This window comes from Podarcis erhardii (assembly GCF_964252035.2).
Source record: "Podarcis erhardii genome assembly, chromosome: 10".
Taxonomy (NCBI): Eukaryota; Metazoa; Chordata; class Lepidosauria; order Squamata; family Lacertidae; genus Podarcis; species Podarcis erhardii.
The window spans coordinates 20,032,951-20,047,123 of NC_138500.1; the positions used below are offsets into that span (position 1 = coordinate 20,032,951).

The 14,173-nt window shown below is 45.7% G+C and overlaps 1 protein-coding gene across 6 annotated transcripts in view; it reads right to left on the minus strand.

Moving 5' to 3' along the window:
• Positions 1-13,948, minus strand: part of DDX11 (DEAD/H-box helicase 11) — a 33,237-nt gene extending 19,289 nt beyond the window's left edge. Inside the window, exons 1-9 of one of the 6 annotated variants that reach the window (XM_081878879.1) lie at positions 13,803-13,929; positions 12,228-12,326; positions 8,859-9,005; positions 8,033-8,251; positions 6,834-6,920; positions 5,724-5,881; positions 4,528-4,579; positions 3,850-3,957; positions 1,622-1,709 (exon numbers count right to left, since the gene is read on the minus strand). In XM_081878879.1, coding sequence (XP_081735005.1) covers positions 1,622-1,709; positions 3,850-3,957; positions 4,528-4,579; positions 5,724-5,881; positions 6,834-6,920; positions 8,033-8,251; positions 8,859-9,002 — 856 coding nt within the window. In that variant the 5' untranslated portion in view covers positions 9,003-9,005; positions 12,228-12,326; positions 13,803-13,929. Of the gene's footprint in view, positions 1-1,621; positions 1,710-3,849; positions 3,958-4,527; positions 4,580-5,723; positions 5,882-6,833; positions 6,921-8,032; positions 8,252-8,858; positions 9,006-9,745; positions 10,001-10,929; positions 11,065-12,227; positions 12,327-13,786 lie in introns of those variants that run through there. The other 5 variants (XM_081878880.1, XM_081878878.1, XM_081878881.1 and 2 more) reach the window with 5 other exon arrangements.
• Positions 13,949-14,173: the final 225 nt, after the last annotated feature.

Genomic DNA, 14,173 nt, shown 5'->3' on the forward strand with positions numbered 1-14,173 from the left:
TAAAATAACCAAGCAAGTATTAAAAATCACCCCAGAATTGGTCTTACTAAACATCTTCCAAGACAATAATGCCCACTTACACCACAAAGAACTCATAACCCACCTACTCTCAGCAGCCAGAAACACCATAACCAGACACTGGAGAGACCTGGCTTGAGAGCAGTACATGTGAAAAGGATCTAGGAGTCTTGGTTGACCACAAACTTGACATGAGCCAACAGTGTGACGCGGCAGCTAAAAAAGCCAATGCAATTCTGGGCTGCATCAATAGGAGTATAGCATCTAGATCAAGGGAAGTAATAGTGCCACTGTATTCTGCTCTGGTCAGACCTCACCTGGAGTACTGTGTCCAGTTCTGGGCACCACAGTTCAAGAAGGACACTGACAAACTGGAACGTGTCCAGAGGAGGGCAACCAAAATGGTCAAAGGCCTGGAAACGATGCCTTATGAGGAACGGCTAAGGGAGCTGGGCATGTTTAGCCTGGAGAAGAGGAGGTTAAGGGGTGATATGATAGCCATGTTCAAATATATAAAAGGATGTCACATAGAGGAGGGAGAAAGGTTGTTTTCTGCTGCTCCAGAGAAGCGGACACGGAGCAATGGTTCCAAACTACATGAAAAAAGATTCCACCTAAACATTAGGAAGAACTTCCTGACAGTAAGAGCTGTTCGACAGTGGAATTTGCTGCCAAGGAGTGTGGTGGAGTCTCCTTCTTTGGAGGTCTTTAAGCAGAGGCTTGACAACCATATGTCAGGAGTGCTCTGATGGTGTTTCCTGCTTGGCAGGGGGTTGGACTCGATGGCCCTTGTGGTCTCTTCCAACTCTATGATTCTATGATTCTATGATTCTATGAGTAAGCATGGACCAGTGGTACCAAACAGTATGGGAAACAGCCTTACTAGAAAAATTAACCAATAAACTGAAACTGACATGGGGACAAATAGAAGAAGACACCTTCACCCCGGTATGGCCCCCTTTATCACACACACAGCCCAACAAGACAATGACAAAAATCCACCAACAGCATACAAATCAATAAGGCTAACCTGATCCAGAACACCCACCCACCCCACTCACACACGAAAACAAAGACCACCACAGCCGACCACAAATTAACAACCACACCCTAGGCCAACCCCAACCTCTCTCACCAACAAAAGAACACAAGTGAACACAAATCTCACAAGTGAACAGCAAAGAAGCTGCACAAACAACGCTGACACCAAACCCTACATATATTAAGTAAAATAGAAACATCGTCACCCAACCCCCCCCCACCTCCTTCACCCTTTTTTCCCTAATGTCTCAACAAATGAAACTGATTTGTAAAAATGTTACCGGGGGGGGGGGGGAGAGAAATACAAGACATTGCACATACCTTTGTAAATCAAGAAAATCCTTAATAAAAATACAATTTTTAAAAAGATAAAACCTATTTGGGAAAGAAACTACTTTTGCAATTTTTATGGATGTTTATTGTTTGTTTACAGATAGATGCCTTTGTGATATTATCTTGTGTCGATTGCAGTAGTCATTGTATCACCAACCTGTTCCTTGTTTTATTGAAATACACTAGGCACCATTTAAGTCATTGTTCCCAGCATGTGACACTTTCCTACCATGTTTATTCTTCTGCATCTCCGTACAACGGTCATTGATGAGCTGAACGGCTCCCAGGTGCCTCACTTCCTCGTTCACACAGAGGTTCTGAGACAGGTAAGGCAGGAAAAAGCAGAAACCAGTTACAAAAATAGAGAGAGACATTCACAACATACACGGAGCAGAATTACGAGAGGCGAATTGTTTGAGGTTTTCTCGCGGTTGAGACGAAATATAACAAACATTGAAAGACTTTATTACAAATCTATAAAGCAGCATGTTAGAATAATTACTTATAAATAATGAAATAAAAGTAATAGGATTATGTTCCACAAGAATAATTGATTCATAATGTATGGGTTGTATTCAACCAAGTTCTACTGAAATTAATGAACCCAAGTTACCGTATTTTTCGCCCTATAGGACGCACTTTTTCCCCTCCAAAAATGAAGGGGAAATCTGTGTGCATCCGCGGGAGTTCGCACAGTGCTCCCTAGGCTGCGGATAGCAGCCTGCTTGCCCGGAGTGCGGGGAGCGCTGAATCAGAGCGCCCCACGCTTTGGGCAGACATCTGGCAGCCCCACAAGCTCGGGGGACAGCGGGAAGGCGCAGCGCCGCCATCCCGCTGTTCCCCGGCCTGGTTTGGATTCCCCAACCTGGTTTTGGGGGGGAAATAAAGGGAAATTTTTTTCCCTTTATTTCCGCCCCCAAAAAACTAGGTGCGTCCTATGGGACGAAAAATACGGTAGTTATGCCCATCAATTTCAAGGGCTCTACTCAGAATTGGACTAGCACTGACTGCCGCCCTGTATAGTTATATACTTTTTTGTGTGTATGTATAGGTAAAAAATTAATAAACCATATTTAAATATTTCCCCCTCCAGCACCTCAAAATCTTTGGAATGGAAAACTATTTGTGATTATCGTTTGTGTGGTATGAAGTGCCATAAGCATTGCAGACACACAAATCCAGGACGAAGGGTGTTCAGTATTTGTAATATCGCAAGGGTGTCATGCTGCTCAGTATCCAATTTCTTACTCAGAATTTGTATTTCTGAAGATGGATTTTCTGGTTTGCATCTTGAACATTTTAATTAACTAATTAAATAATTATCATTACCATCAGCCCTTCAGTCTAAGGTCCCAGGGTGGGTTATGACCATTTAAAATGCAACATCAATAACAATCTTTTAAAAAATTTACAGAGAATACAGTCACAAAAATCAGGGCGGGTCCTAAAAATACAACAAACTGGGGGGGGGGATGCAGCAATTCATAACCTTGTGGCATTCCACTACACACACACACACACACACACACACACACACACACAGAGCACTGTTTCAACTGCTCCTAAGTGCCACCAAGAAACTATTTCCATGCTAGGGAGTTCTAAGAATAGACACGATGTAGAGCACAAGGTGTTTCCACAATGACATTCAGTTCCTCCTCTTCTCCTCATAAACGTTTAGAAAGGGAGACACATGACGTAGTATCATCACGCCAAGTGTTCCCTTGCCCCATTTTATTGACTGATGGGGGCAAGATCGCACAAGGCAAGCAGGATACTCCATACCCTTACTCAACAGCTCCACAGTGGTACCTCGGGTTACATACACTTCAGGTTAGACTCCGCTAACCCAGAAATAGTACCTCAGTTTAAGAACTTTGCTTCAGAATGAGAACATAAATCGCACGTCGGTGGCGCAGCAGCAGCGGGAGGCCCCATAGGCTAAAGTGGTGCTTCAGGTTAAGAACAGTTTCAGGTTAAGAATGGACCTCCAGAACAAATTAAGTTCTTAACCCAAGGTACCACTGTATTAAAGAATTCAGCAAATGGACGGGGAGGGCACATACCACGTGTGGGCTTGTGCCCCTCACCCTCGTCCCTGACCTTCACATTTTCAGCCCATTTTGAAGCCTCTCTGTAAGAGGATACGCTGATAACAAAGTGGTGTGGGCAATCACCATAAAGCTTTCAAGTGCCTTAGGCTGAATGTGATTAGAACCTCCCTTCAGAATGGAGGGCCAGGGCCAGTACGCAGACTGATGGTTGGGGCAGGGGCAGTGTGCACAGCCCTCACACATGTGGCTGAACACCTGGATGGACCAGGGAAGGGGAGGAGGAAGTGGGAAAACAGCTAGCTAACTTCGATGGCAACCCAGTGGTCAGCATTGTCTAGTTCCACCCATAGGGAAATTTCATTAGCAACCCAGCTTCCCCAAGGAAAAGCAGAGGGCTACACACCTGCCTAGACCCCAAGGAGACCAGTCGCGTCTCCTTGCCGAAAGGGCTCTTCTGAACCTCATGTACAAACTGAGCCAGCTGCGAATGTGTTCGGCTGCAGTAGTAAATCTGAGGAAGAGAAACAGAAGAGAAACACAACCAGGAACCAATTCACACAGGGCCAGTTTAGATGTGATAGAAATGCAGGATTTGTGCTCTTTCCCTTGCTTCTGCAGTAGGACAGAGGCATCTGCAAGGCCTGCTCAAAGAATACAAAACTTTGGCTCCTGGGGGGCTCAGTCTGGCCCAGAGTCAGCACTCACAGTGCTCAGGGAACTGCTTGGGCCCATGCATCTCAGAAGGGACCAAACAGCCAGAAGGGAAACATTTTGTATGCAACGGCATCAGCCTGACCCTGGGCTCACTAAAGGCAGATGTGAACATCATTTGAAAAATAGGCAAAGCTCTTCTACTTGGTATGGACTTCAGCAACTGAGATAGTGTCTGGACTGAAGGTAGGAGAGTCAGATGGGATTCTCACTGGATTTTAACTGTATTATGTGTGTATGTATGTGTGCAGTTATCTAATTTGAGCCTTAGAAGCTGGGGGAATTCTTGCCAATTTGTCATGAAACTTCCCACCTACAGATTTGAAGGACAGCTGCTGGAGCAGGAACCAGATGCCCCTTGAAGCCTTACCTTAGTTACATGCTCCTCCTCTATATCTTCATCATCATCTACTTCACTTAACCTAAGGAGTGAAAGCACAATTGTGTCTCTTTCCTGTAGCCCCTCTGAAACATTTGTGTCATAATCCAGAGCACGTATGACACAGCGAACACCCTCTCTCCCCGTCTTTAAGCAGGTCTCTGTCCACATACGAGAGAGAGCCAGCACATTCCTATTTAGCAATGCGAAGGCGCAAAAGAGGAAAAATGGAGTGGGGAGGACATAAGTTTCCCCTCATTTTTTCTGATAACTTTGCAGAACACCAGGGGGGAGGGAGAGACTTCCTATGAAATATTTTCTTTTACATGGAGTGAAATGCTTTTCAAGATACGCCATAAAAGACAATCCACAGCATTAGAGGAGGATTATTCTGGCACATCCAACCCTTAAACCCAAGTTGCACTTCTGCACCTAGAGGGAGCCTGCAATCTTCATGAGAAGAGCAGACGGGGCCTTCGCTGCTTGTGAATTGCTGCTTCCTTCTTCTTGGTGACCACTAGGTCTAGTATGCGATCGTAGGACCAAGTAGAAGAGAAGAAGAGTTCGGCCCACCTGAAGCTGAAGCTGATACAGGCCCGTCTTATCTTGAGCCCAAACAGAGTAGTCCACATAGCGGAAGGATGAGCAGTATGTGCCACATTCTTAACTTTATTTACACTTCTATGCTGAGAGAATACAAACATGCATCTTGCCTCTGTGAGGGCAGAGAAGCAACTCCTCTCGGAAACAAAGAACACCGAGAGAACAGTGAAAAACAAGAAACCAGTGAACATCACATCCAGTCTCCCATTCCCGTGGGAACCCAACAGTACTCTGACTGTGGAATGCAAAACAATGTCCCGTGACAAGCATTTCGCTGCACAGTGAAGGAAACAGAAACCAACAGTTATCCCGCTTTATCACTACCCTAAGGAGTCTCAAAGCGGCTAACATTCTCCTTTCCCTTCCTTCCCCACAACAAACATTCTGTGAGGTGAGTGGGGCTGAGAGACTTCAGAGAAGTGTGACTGGCCCAAGGTCACCCAGCAGCTGCATGGGGAGGAGTGGGGAAGCAAACCCGGTTCACCAGATTACGAATCTACTACTCTTAACCCCTACACCACACTGGCTCTCAAGTAGCCTGCTTCTGCTGCCCCTTTATCTTGCCATCTTACTGCCGTTCTTACCTACTTCCCACTTTCTTCTCCTCATCGCTCTCATACTCTGCAAGGATCAGATCTTCCTCACTCTGATCCAATGGCTCCAAAGTACCCAACTCATCCGGGTGAGACAACATGTCCTTACTGAGCTGGAGTAACTGCATTGCCTCCTCCTCCTCCATCCTCTGAAATAAGCATAATGGAACTGTCAGCCCCTCCAAGTCAATTGGCTCACTGTCTGTCAGGGAACTGCCATTGGAGCCAGAGGAGGAGGGAGGGCTCCAGAGGGATTCCGGAGAGTGTACCGGGAGGGAGAGAAGCAGCCCATCTTCTGGGGAAGGAAATCAGCGTAACACTAGTGGAGAAGGGGGGCAGATGGGGGAATCGGTGAGGAGGCTCCATGACTCCTCGCCGGAGACCAGCGGGGAGAGCACGGGTCCTCCACTGCCCACACCCTCCCTGCGTAGAAGGCTTCCGCGCAGGGAGAGTAGGCGGAGACTTGGAGTCAAAGAACTTCTTTGCTGGAAGAAGTTCAAGAAACGCCCACTGACGGATTCTGCCAGCGACTGAGACAGCCACGGATGGGTGGCTGTCCGGACAGAAAGGGTTCACCCAGGTGACTCAGCCAGGTGTGGCGACGACTTACGCACGAGCAACCCCTAGAACCATTACACTGTCCTATAAGGAAAGGCTTCAGAGAGTAGCCTCCAAACCCTTAGTGTTTAAGGGGCTTAGTGTTCAACCCCCAGAAACCAGAGAAAAATGCAATTTGTACTCCTTGAAATTTCTCGGAGAACACAAGCAGTAGGCAACTACTGTGTCAATAAGAAGAGCAATCAAAGCAAATGCGGGGGGGACCCAACCACTCAATACAGCAGCCTTATAAAGAATAACAAGTGGGGCCTTCAACAAGTGCAGAGTATTCCTCTTTAGGGTGCCAGTCATTTTATTCTACTCCCCTGGCTAAGTTTTACATCATTTTCTCCCCACCAATAGTTAGTTAGCGTTCAATACACGAACCACGGAACTCTCAGCATTCCGGGAACCACAAATTATCAACAAAGCTGCAATTAAACATGGTTGGGATTGTGCTGTTGGCAACCGAAGGATAGGCCTGTGGTATCTGAGTCCTCTCACCTTTCTTTTAGAAGTGTATTTCAGCTGCGCGTTGTGGCGAATTTGCTCCAGACGTTCTTCTCGCTTCTTCCTCCTGACCTGCTCCTCCTAAAAATTGAAACAAGTCTGTGAAACTCAACCACAAGTCCTGGAACGAAAACAGCATGCCGTTTTCATACCCACTGTGAATCCCAAGCACGTTAGAGCCTCCCAGCTTCAGTCTTTCCTAGATTATATATGTTTCTAGACCACCTGGTGCATAAGGTTTTAAAACAGTAGCTGTAACTCAGTTTTCACACAGATGGCAGAGGCTTGTGAGAAAATATCCCAGAAGAATCTTTCACTTTATATGGTTCCCCCATTTCTAATTCACCTTGCACTCAATGGGCAGGCAGAATCAAGATGGTTATGCAGTAGTACGAAACACTATAGATACTGTCATATTTAACAAGGAACTGTAGCACCTGGTACATTTCAAGAAGATGCTACTAACCAGAATCTCTTTTTTTTTAAATAGCTTAAGAAGCATTTTCTAAGAGAACTTTTGAGTAAAATGAGACTTGTGAGCAAATACTTATTTAGTTCTCTATTAAATATTTGCAATTTTTTTTGTTCTGGTATTCGAGGTGGAAAGGCTGCCATCTTATACTCCTCTGGAGATAATTTTTCCAGCTATTGGCTGTATGCAGGACTGGAGCCATACGCCATGAGTTTTAAATGTTCCAATTAAATATTTTCCTTATGGTTTGGACACAATTCTCTTTCTGGCTTGGAGTTACAAATTATTATTCTATATTAAACTAGTATTTCTGGGTTCTTTAAAGAGATGGCACATGCCAAAGATTTAAGGGTAATACTAAATGTACATGGCTCAGAGAGAAGAACTGAAGCTACAAGATGAATCAGGATTCCTACATCCACTGTCTACTGACTGTGCCTCCCTCCACTGTTAGCGAGGCAGTATGCCTGTGAATACAAGTTGTTGGGATTCACAGGTGGGGAGATTTGCTGCTGCACTTTGGTCCTGCTTTCAGGCATCTGCCACAGGCATCTGTTTAGCACTGTGAGAACAGGATGCTGGACCAGAAGAGCCTTTGGCGTGATCCAGCAAGGCTTTTGCTATCTCTTGGTTATTTTTTTAATGTTCTCATTATTCTTTTAGTTACATCTCTGAATTCGCCACCTAGACAGGTTTTGCTCTGATTAATAAGCAGCATTACCTTCAGCCTGTGGACCATTTCCCGTTCTTCTTTCTTCTGCACAAACTGGGTGATCCAGTCGGGCTCCCCGGCCGATGCCTGGCTTCCCTTCTCAGGCTGCTCTTTGGCACTCTTCCCATTACTTCCGTTTGCCAGCAGGCGGGCCTCTTCCTGTCTCTTTTTCTCTTCAAAGTCTCGGAGCCACGAGAGGGCTCCACAAATGAGACTCAAAGATTTCCCCTAAAAATAAAATTCAGAGTTGCTGCTGTTGTCTTAGTACCACTTATTCAAGAATCTAGGCAGCAGCATTTAAATTTAGAATACAAAAGCCCAAACATTACTTACTGTTCCCAACAAGCCAATACCTGCTTGTTGTCTATTCACAATGACAGATTATTGCTGCAACCCACATAGCCAAGAATTCTGGGTGGCTACAGCACTTTGGGGAAGGGCTGTAGCTCAGTGGTAGAGCATGTGCTTTGCACACTGGGCTTAATCCCCAGTATTTCCCAGGTAGGACCAGGATAAAGTCCTGTATGAGCCCCAGAGAGCTGCTGCCAGTCAGTGTAGACGACACCAAGCAAAGTGGGCCAATGGTCTGTCTTGCTGTGAGGCAGCTTCTTATGTTCCTAAGCAGCACACCACACTATTTCTCCCATTCCCTCCCCTCCTTCCACAGTACCCCACTCCCTGGCTGCAACCAAGTCCTGAGAGCCTTTCCTCCATGTTGCAAGTCATTCCTTCTCCAGCCACATGAAGCTCATACAGCCACCTTGAGGCCTAGGTAGCAGAAGGATGAGGAATCGTCAGCGCTTCAAATATTATTAAAAAATAAAGAGAGAATTACTGTGCCGGTTGGGCTTTCAAATATACCAATCTTCCCAGTCTCCAAGACCTGATAGAGTTTAGTCATGAATTCTTCTTGAATGGGGTATGGCACATAAGGAAATGGAAACTTTGTTTTGGCTTCTTCTTGGCTCTCCCCAGCCATCTCCTGCAATGAAAAAGAAACCCATAAAGCAGTATTCTGAATCACCCCTGACTATATATAAAATAGCATTTCTACAAAGGCGGCCAAAAAGGACATTATCAACACAGCTGAAATGAAACATTACACGAGCACAAGGGAGGCCTTGTGGAGGATGGTAAAGATGGCCCTCTCCCATTATGTGCACATCTGAAGTTATCCCAGGAACCCAGCCAACAGTAGAATCTATCAAAGATTACGCCAAATACCTACAAAGCATTCCAAACCACCTTATTATTGTCATTATTTATTACATTTGTATCCCGCTGCTCCTCCAAGGAGCTCAAGGTGCTGCAACTTCCTTTCCCCCCTCTTCCCCTTTTTATGCTGACAACACTTTTGAGGTTAAATTAGGCTGAGAGACCATGACTGGCCCAAGGTCACACACTGAGCTTCATGATTGAGTGGATATGTGAACCCTGGTCTCCCAGGTCCTAGCCCAACACTCTAACTGCTATGCCATGCAGCTGCTGGGTGACCTTGGGCCAGTCACACTTCTTTGAAGTCTCTCAGCCCCACTCACCTCACAGAGTGTTTGTTGTGGGGGAGGAAGGGAAAGGAGAATGTTAGCCGCTTTGAGACTCCTGAAGGGGAGTGAAAGGCGGGATATCAAATCCAAACTCTTCTTCTTCTTCTTCTCTCAAAAGACTGCAGCATTGCTAGATTCCTCCTACCAGGCCAGACCATTAGTTTAACTAGCTCAGTACCTTGACTGGCAGTGGCCCTCTGGGGCTTCAGGCAAGGAGCATTATCTGGGGGTGCCAGGGATTGATCTTCTGCATGCAAAGCAGATGAGCTATGCAGCTTGTGTTAACTGCGCCAACAAGGTGGCCAAACGCTGCTTACCGGTGCAGCATTCTACACAACCAGCTTCAACTAAGACTGGCATAGGTCAGGACATATCTGGAATACTGCAGCTGGCAGTAGCGTCCAGGCAGAAATCAGCAAAGAACGTCTGGGGAAATCCGGACGTATGGCAGCCCATGTCAGCAGTGTTGGTTTTGCCTATTATCCCAAAAAATAGCTCAAAAACGTCATGTTTTTTGCAATTTTGCCAACTCTAGCTTCAACCTTAATACTGGGCCTACATTATGCCGCTTAAAATGGTAGAATTCTAGACTCTACCTCTTCAAGACTGCTGGTGGGGGGAGTTGGCATCTTTGAACACTCCCTCTATACACACACACACACCCCTCTCCCATATGCCCCTCAGCTTTTGTGCTGCTTCCTGTTTGTGTTATCCAGGACAAACTACAGTAATTCGAAGATATTAGTGAGACAGGGAAGGCTGCATATTCACCCGTACACCATGGAGCATCTCTCCCTTTCATACTCTGTACTTGTTGCACAATTGGCCAAGTACTTAAAACAAGATAGGCTACTGGTGGTTCAGAAAAACATATATGCCATCCTGCACACACATGCATATGATTTCATTGCAAGCCCTGGCTAACATCTCAGGAGGCGAGAAGGCGGCATTTTAGAGCCTCAGTGTTGGGGGGGCAGGAGGCTGGGCTGGGCTTGCAACACAATCCTATGAGGGCCACAGCGTTTTTCATGGAAAAACCTCCCAGGTTCTAATTTTGGCGCCTGCAGGTACGCCTAAAGAAGACTCCTGTTGCAAATCTTGCACAGCTGCTGCCAGTCAGCGTAGACCACGCTGAGCTAAGCGGACCAACAGTTTGACTTGGTAGGAGCTTTCCGCGTCCCCTCCGCGCCCCCCCCCCCAAAAGAGAGGTCCCACTGTACCTCCTGGCAAGAGAGCACACGATTCCTGGAGCACGTTTCTATTTCCCTCCGCGAAGCGCCCTACTCAGCCACCTCTTACCCCACCTTCTTGTCCCTTTGCGGCCACTCTCTCCCCCCGCCCCCATATCCCGCCGCCTCGGACCCTACTGGAGCTGCTCGAAAGCGCGCCAAACTGCGAAGAGCTGCTTCGGCCCGCCTCCCTCGCCGCTGACGTCAGAGGTTTCTCGAGAGAAGGAGCGAGCCACTCTGCTATTAAGGCCCCGCCTGACCGGGCGGGTTGGGTTTTTCCCCCGCCCAAATTTTATTGGCTAGGGAAAAGTCCCGTGAGCCAATCGAGTGGGCCGCCCGGGGAAAGAAACACAACAAGAACAACCTGACACCGCCTCCGCGCGCGCCGTTTCGTCACCAATGGGAAGTTGTCTCGCAGCATGTACACTCAGGAGTATTCCCCGTTTATTTTTATTTTATTCTATTTTATTTGCGCTAACATCCCATTCCTCCAAGAGCCCGAGGTGGCATGTACATCCCTTTCCTCATTTAAACCCCCACAACAACCCTGCGAGGTAGGAATACATTGAACTTCATGGGATTTGAACCCTGGTCTCGCAGGTCCTAGTCCCACGCTCTTATCCACTACACCAGGACGACTTAATCGTAGGGAAAGTCTGGTATAGGTTTCCCAGTCAGTCTTAATGCAAAAACCAACAACAGCAACGGGTGGCATCAGAAGCCTGCTAAGACTGCAGTCCTATACACACTTATTTTATTTATTGCATTTGCATTCTGCCTTTTCTTCAAAAAGGATCTACATGATTCTCCCCAGTTTGATTTGATACATCGCAACAACCCTGTGAGGTAGCTTACTTGGATGTTTTATTGAAGCGTGAGACTATACACACACACAGAGAGAGAGAGAGAGAGAGAATTAGAATATAAAAACAACAATAGATGAAACAGTAGAAACCTAAACAAGGGGACAGACTTCAAAACAAAGGGATGGAAAATCATAAAGCTGCAACCCTAGGTAGAAGAGCAGGACTTGTTTCTGAGAAAATATCCATGGGATGATATAAGGATACTTCCAAAGGGACAATATTTAGCATTGCCCACTCAGTGTGAGAAACCACTGTATGCTTTGTAACTGTCCATGCTTCAATATGCACCTGCTGCTGCTGCCTTTCATAAAGGAGATAACAAGACAAAGAAATGTTGCAATGCCACACTAAAGCATTTAGCATAGACTGCCATCCTATGCCAAGATTCCCACCCCAAGCACATGTCCCTGGTAGCAAGTGCCGCTGAACATAGTGGCATTTATTTCTGAGTAAGCATGCACAGGACTACACTGCAGGTTAGGTGCACTTCAATCCACGGATTTAAATTAGTTTTGGCAAGACTTTTCTAAACTTTCTGTTTTCAGGTGGAAATTCAATCACATACCAGAAAATTCGGGTCGTGCCATTACCGTTGATTGGGAGGTCTTGCACAACAAACTTGTAGAATAAATGTTTGTTAAGTAGCCAGCATTGGGAAATCTTCCTGCAAACAAATCAGAATCAATGTTCAAAGCTATGTAGAAGCACTTAAAGTGCCTAGACTCAAATGCAAAAGGGGGGGAGAAAGGAGGAAAGACCTCTAACCCCCCTCTTTGCAGTTCATCCTACCTTTTAAATATGAGGTTTTCTAAATTGTATTCCCTCCCCCCTTGAGCATTAACCCTTGCTTGCAACCACTGCTGTATTCTCTTGTTTTATTTAATCCCTTCAGGTGTTAGCATCTCTTGTTTACATCCTATTTGTAACCTTATTTATTTGGAAGTAATCTCCACTGATTGTAATCAAATTTATTTGCATATAAGTGGGTTTGGGATTACTTTGTATTGCTTCCAGCTTTGCATTGCAGACTGTGCTTGTTGTTTTTCTTGTAGTTTTATTTATACCTCTCACAGAACAGTCAATCTTCAGTTTGTCACATATGACAGTGCATGCTATCTAATATAGAAATGAAAACCAGGGTATGTTGTTGTTGTTTTTACAGCACACGGTGCTTTTCGATGTTTTTCAAATGAGTAAGTAGCCCACATAAGTACGGTAAATCACATAGGAAGCAACCCTACCTTAAAACTGCAACCCCAAAAATATTTAGGCTTATACAAGCCCTACAAAATGCAGTAGGCTTGGCTAATAGGTTCAGGCCTACAGGCTTGCCAGGTCTATTAGGTTTGCTAGTTTTCTACACACATACCCAAATAATATATATATTGCAAGGGCGAAGTTCTCTCATTCAGATATATCACTCGATTCTTTTGTGCTTTATTATGGTGTGCTTGACAACGCAAAGCTAATGTGTGAACTACCGTAATTGATATAAAAAGTACACAGGAACAAACCTTGGTACCAAGTCAGAACATTGAAACAGCTAGCATTATTGTGCATATTCACAGGTAGTAGTTATCCTGAGTTTCAGGCAGAGGTCTCTTCCTGAGCCAGTGTGATGTAGTGGTTAGAGTGTTGGACTTGCACCTGAGAGACCAGGGTTCAAGTCTCCACTCAGCCATGAAGCTCACACTGTGACCATGGACCAGTCATCGACTCTCAGTTTAACCCTACCTCACAAGGTTCTTGTGAGGATAAAACGATGAGAGTGAGAACCATCTATGCCACCAGTTCCTTTGAGGAACATTGGGATATAAATGTAAATAATTATAATTATCATCATCAGTTTACAAAGATCAAAACATTTCAACAGATATAGGCCAGAATTGGCCTCACTGCTCCTTCTGCTAAGTTGCAAAGAGATTGGCCACTGAAAGACTTGCTGGGAGAGGCCAGGCAGGTTCGTGGAAGGTTCCCCTTCTCTCCATAATTCATTTTGCAGTCCCTGCGATACCCATACGTCAGAACATAAGCAGTTTTAAAAAATAATACAGGATTCTCAGCCAGTCTGATTAAAAAATTGCCCCCACAGATTTAAAACTGATAAAAAGGTTGTAGCCGCACTCAAAGGAGTACTCACCACCATCCTTACTTCTTGAGAGAGATGACAGCCAAGTTCATGCCCAGCTGGCTCCGCCATCAAAAGCGGCAAGTTTCACAGGAAGAGAAGAAGCAACACAGAATCAGGCCACACCATTTCACTGGCAAAGCTGAGAAGGGAAGAACCTTGCTGCCCAGTGATGTCACAAGCATTCCTGGTTACCTAGGCCACGGCAGGAGCTCCTGGTTGGCCTTTCATGCCGCTTTCCCTTGATACCCCACCAAAGCAGTGGTCCAGCAAACAGAATAAAGTGAGGATTCAAAAGATCCCAGGAACTTCCTTTATCTGTACAGCCTGCTAATGGTTCCTCCTTTAGACGGACCCTGTGCCCAAAGCCTCAGCAAGGAAGA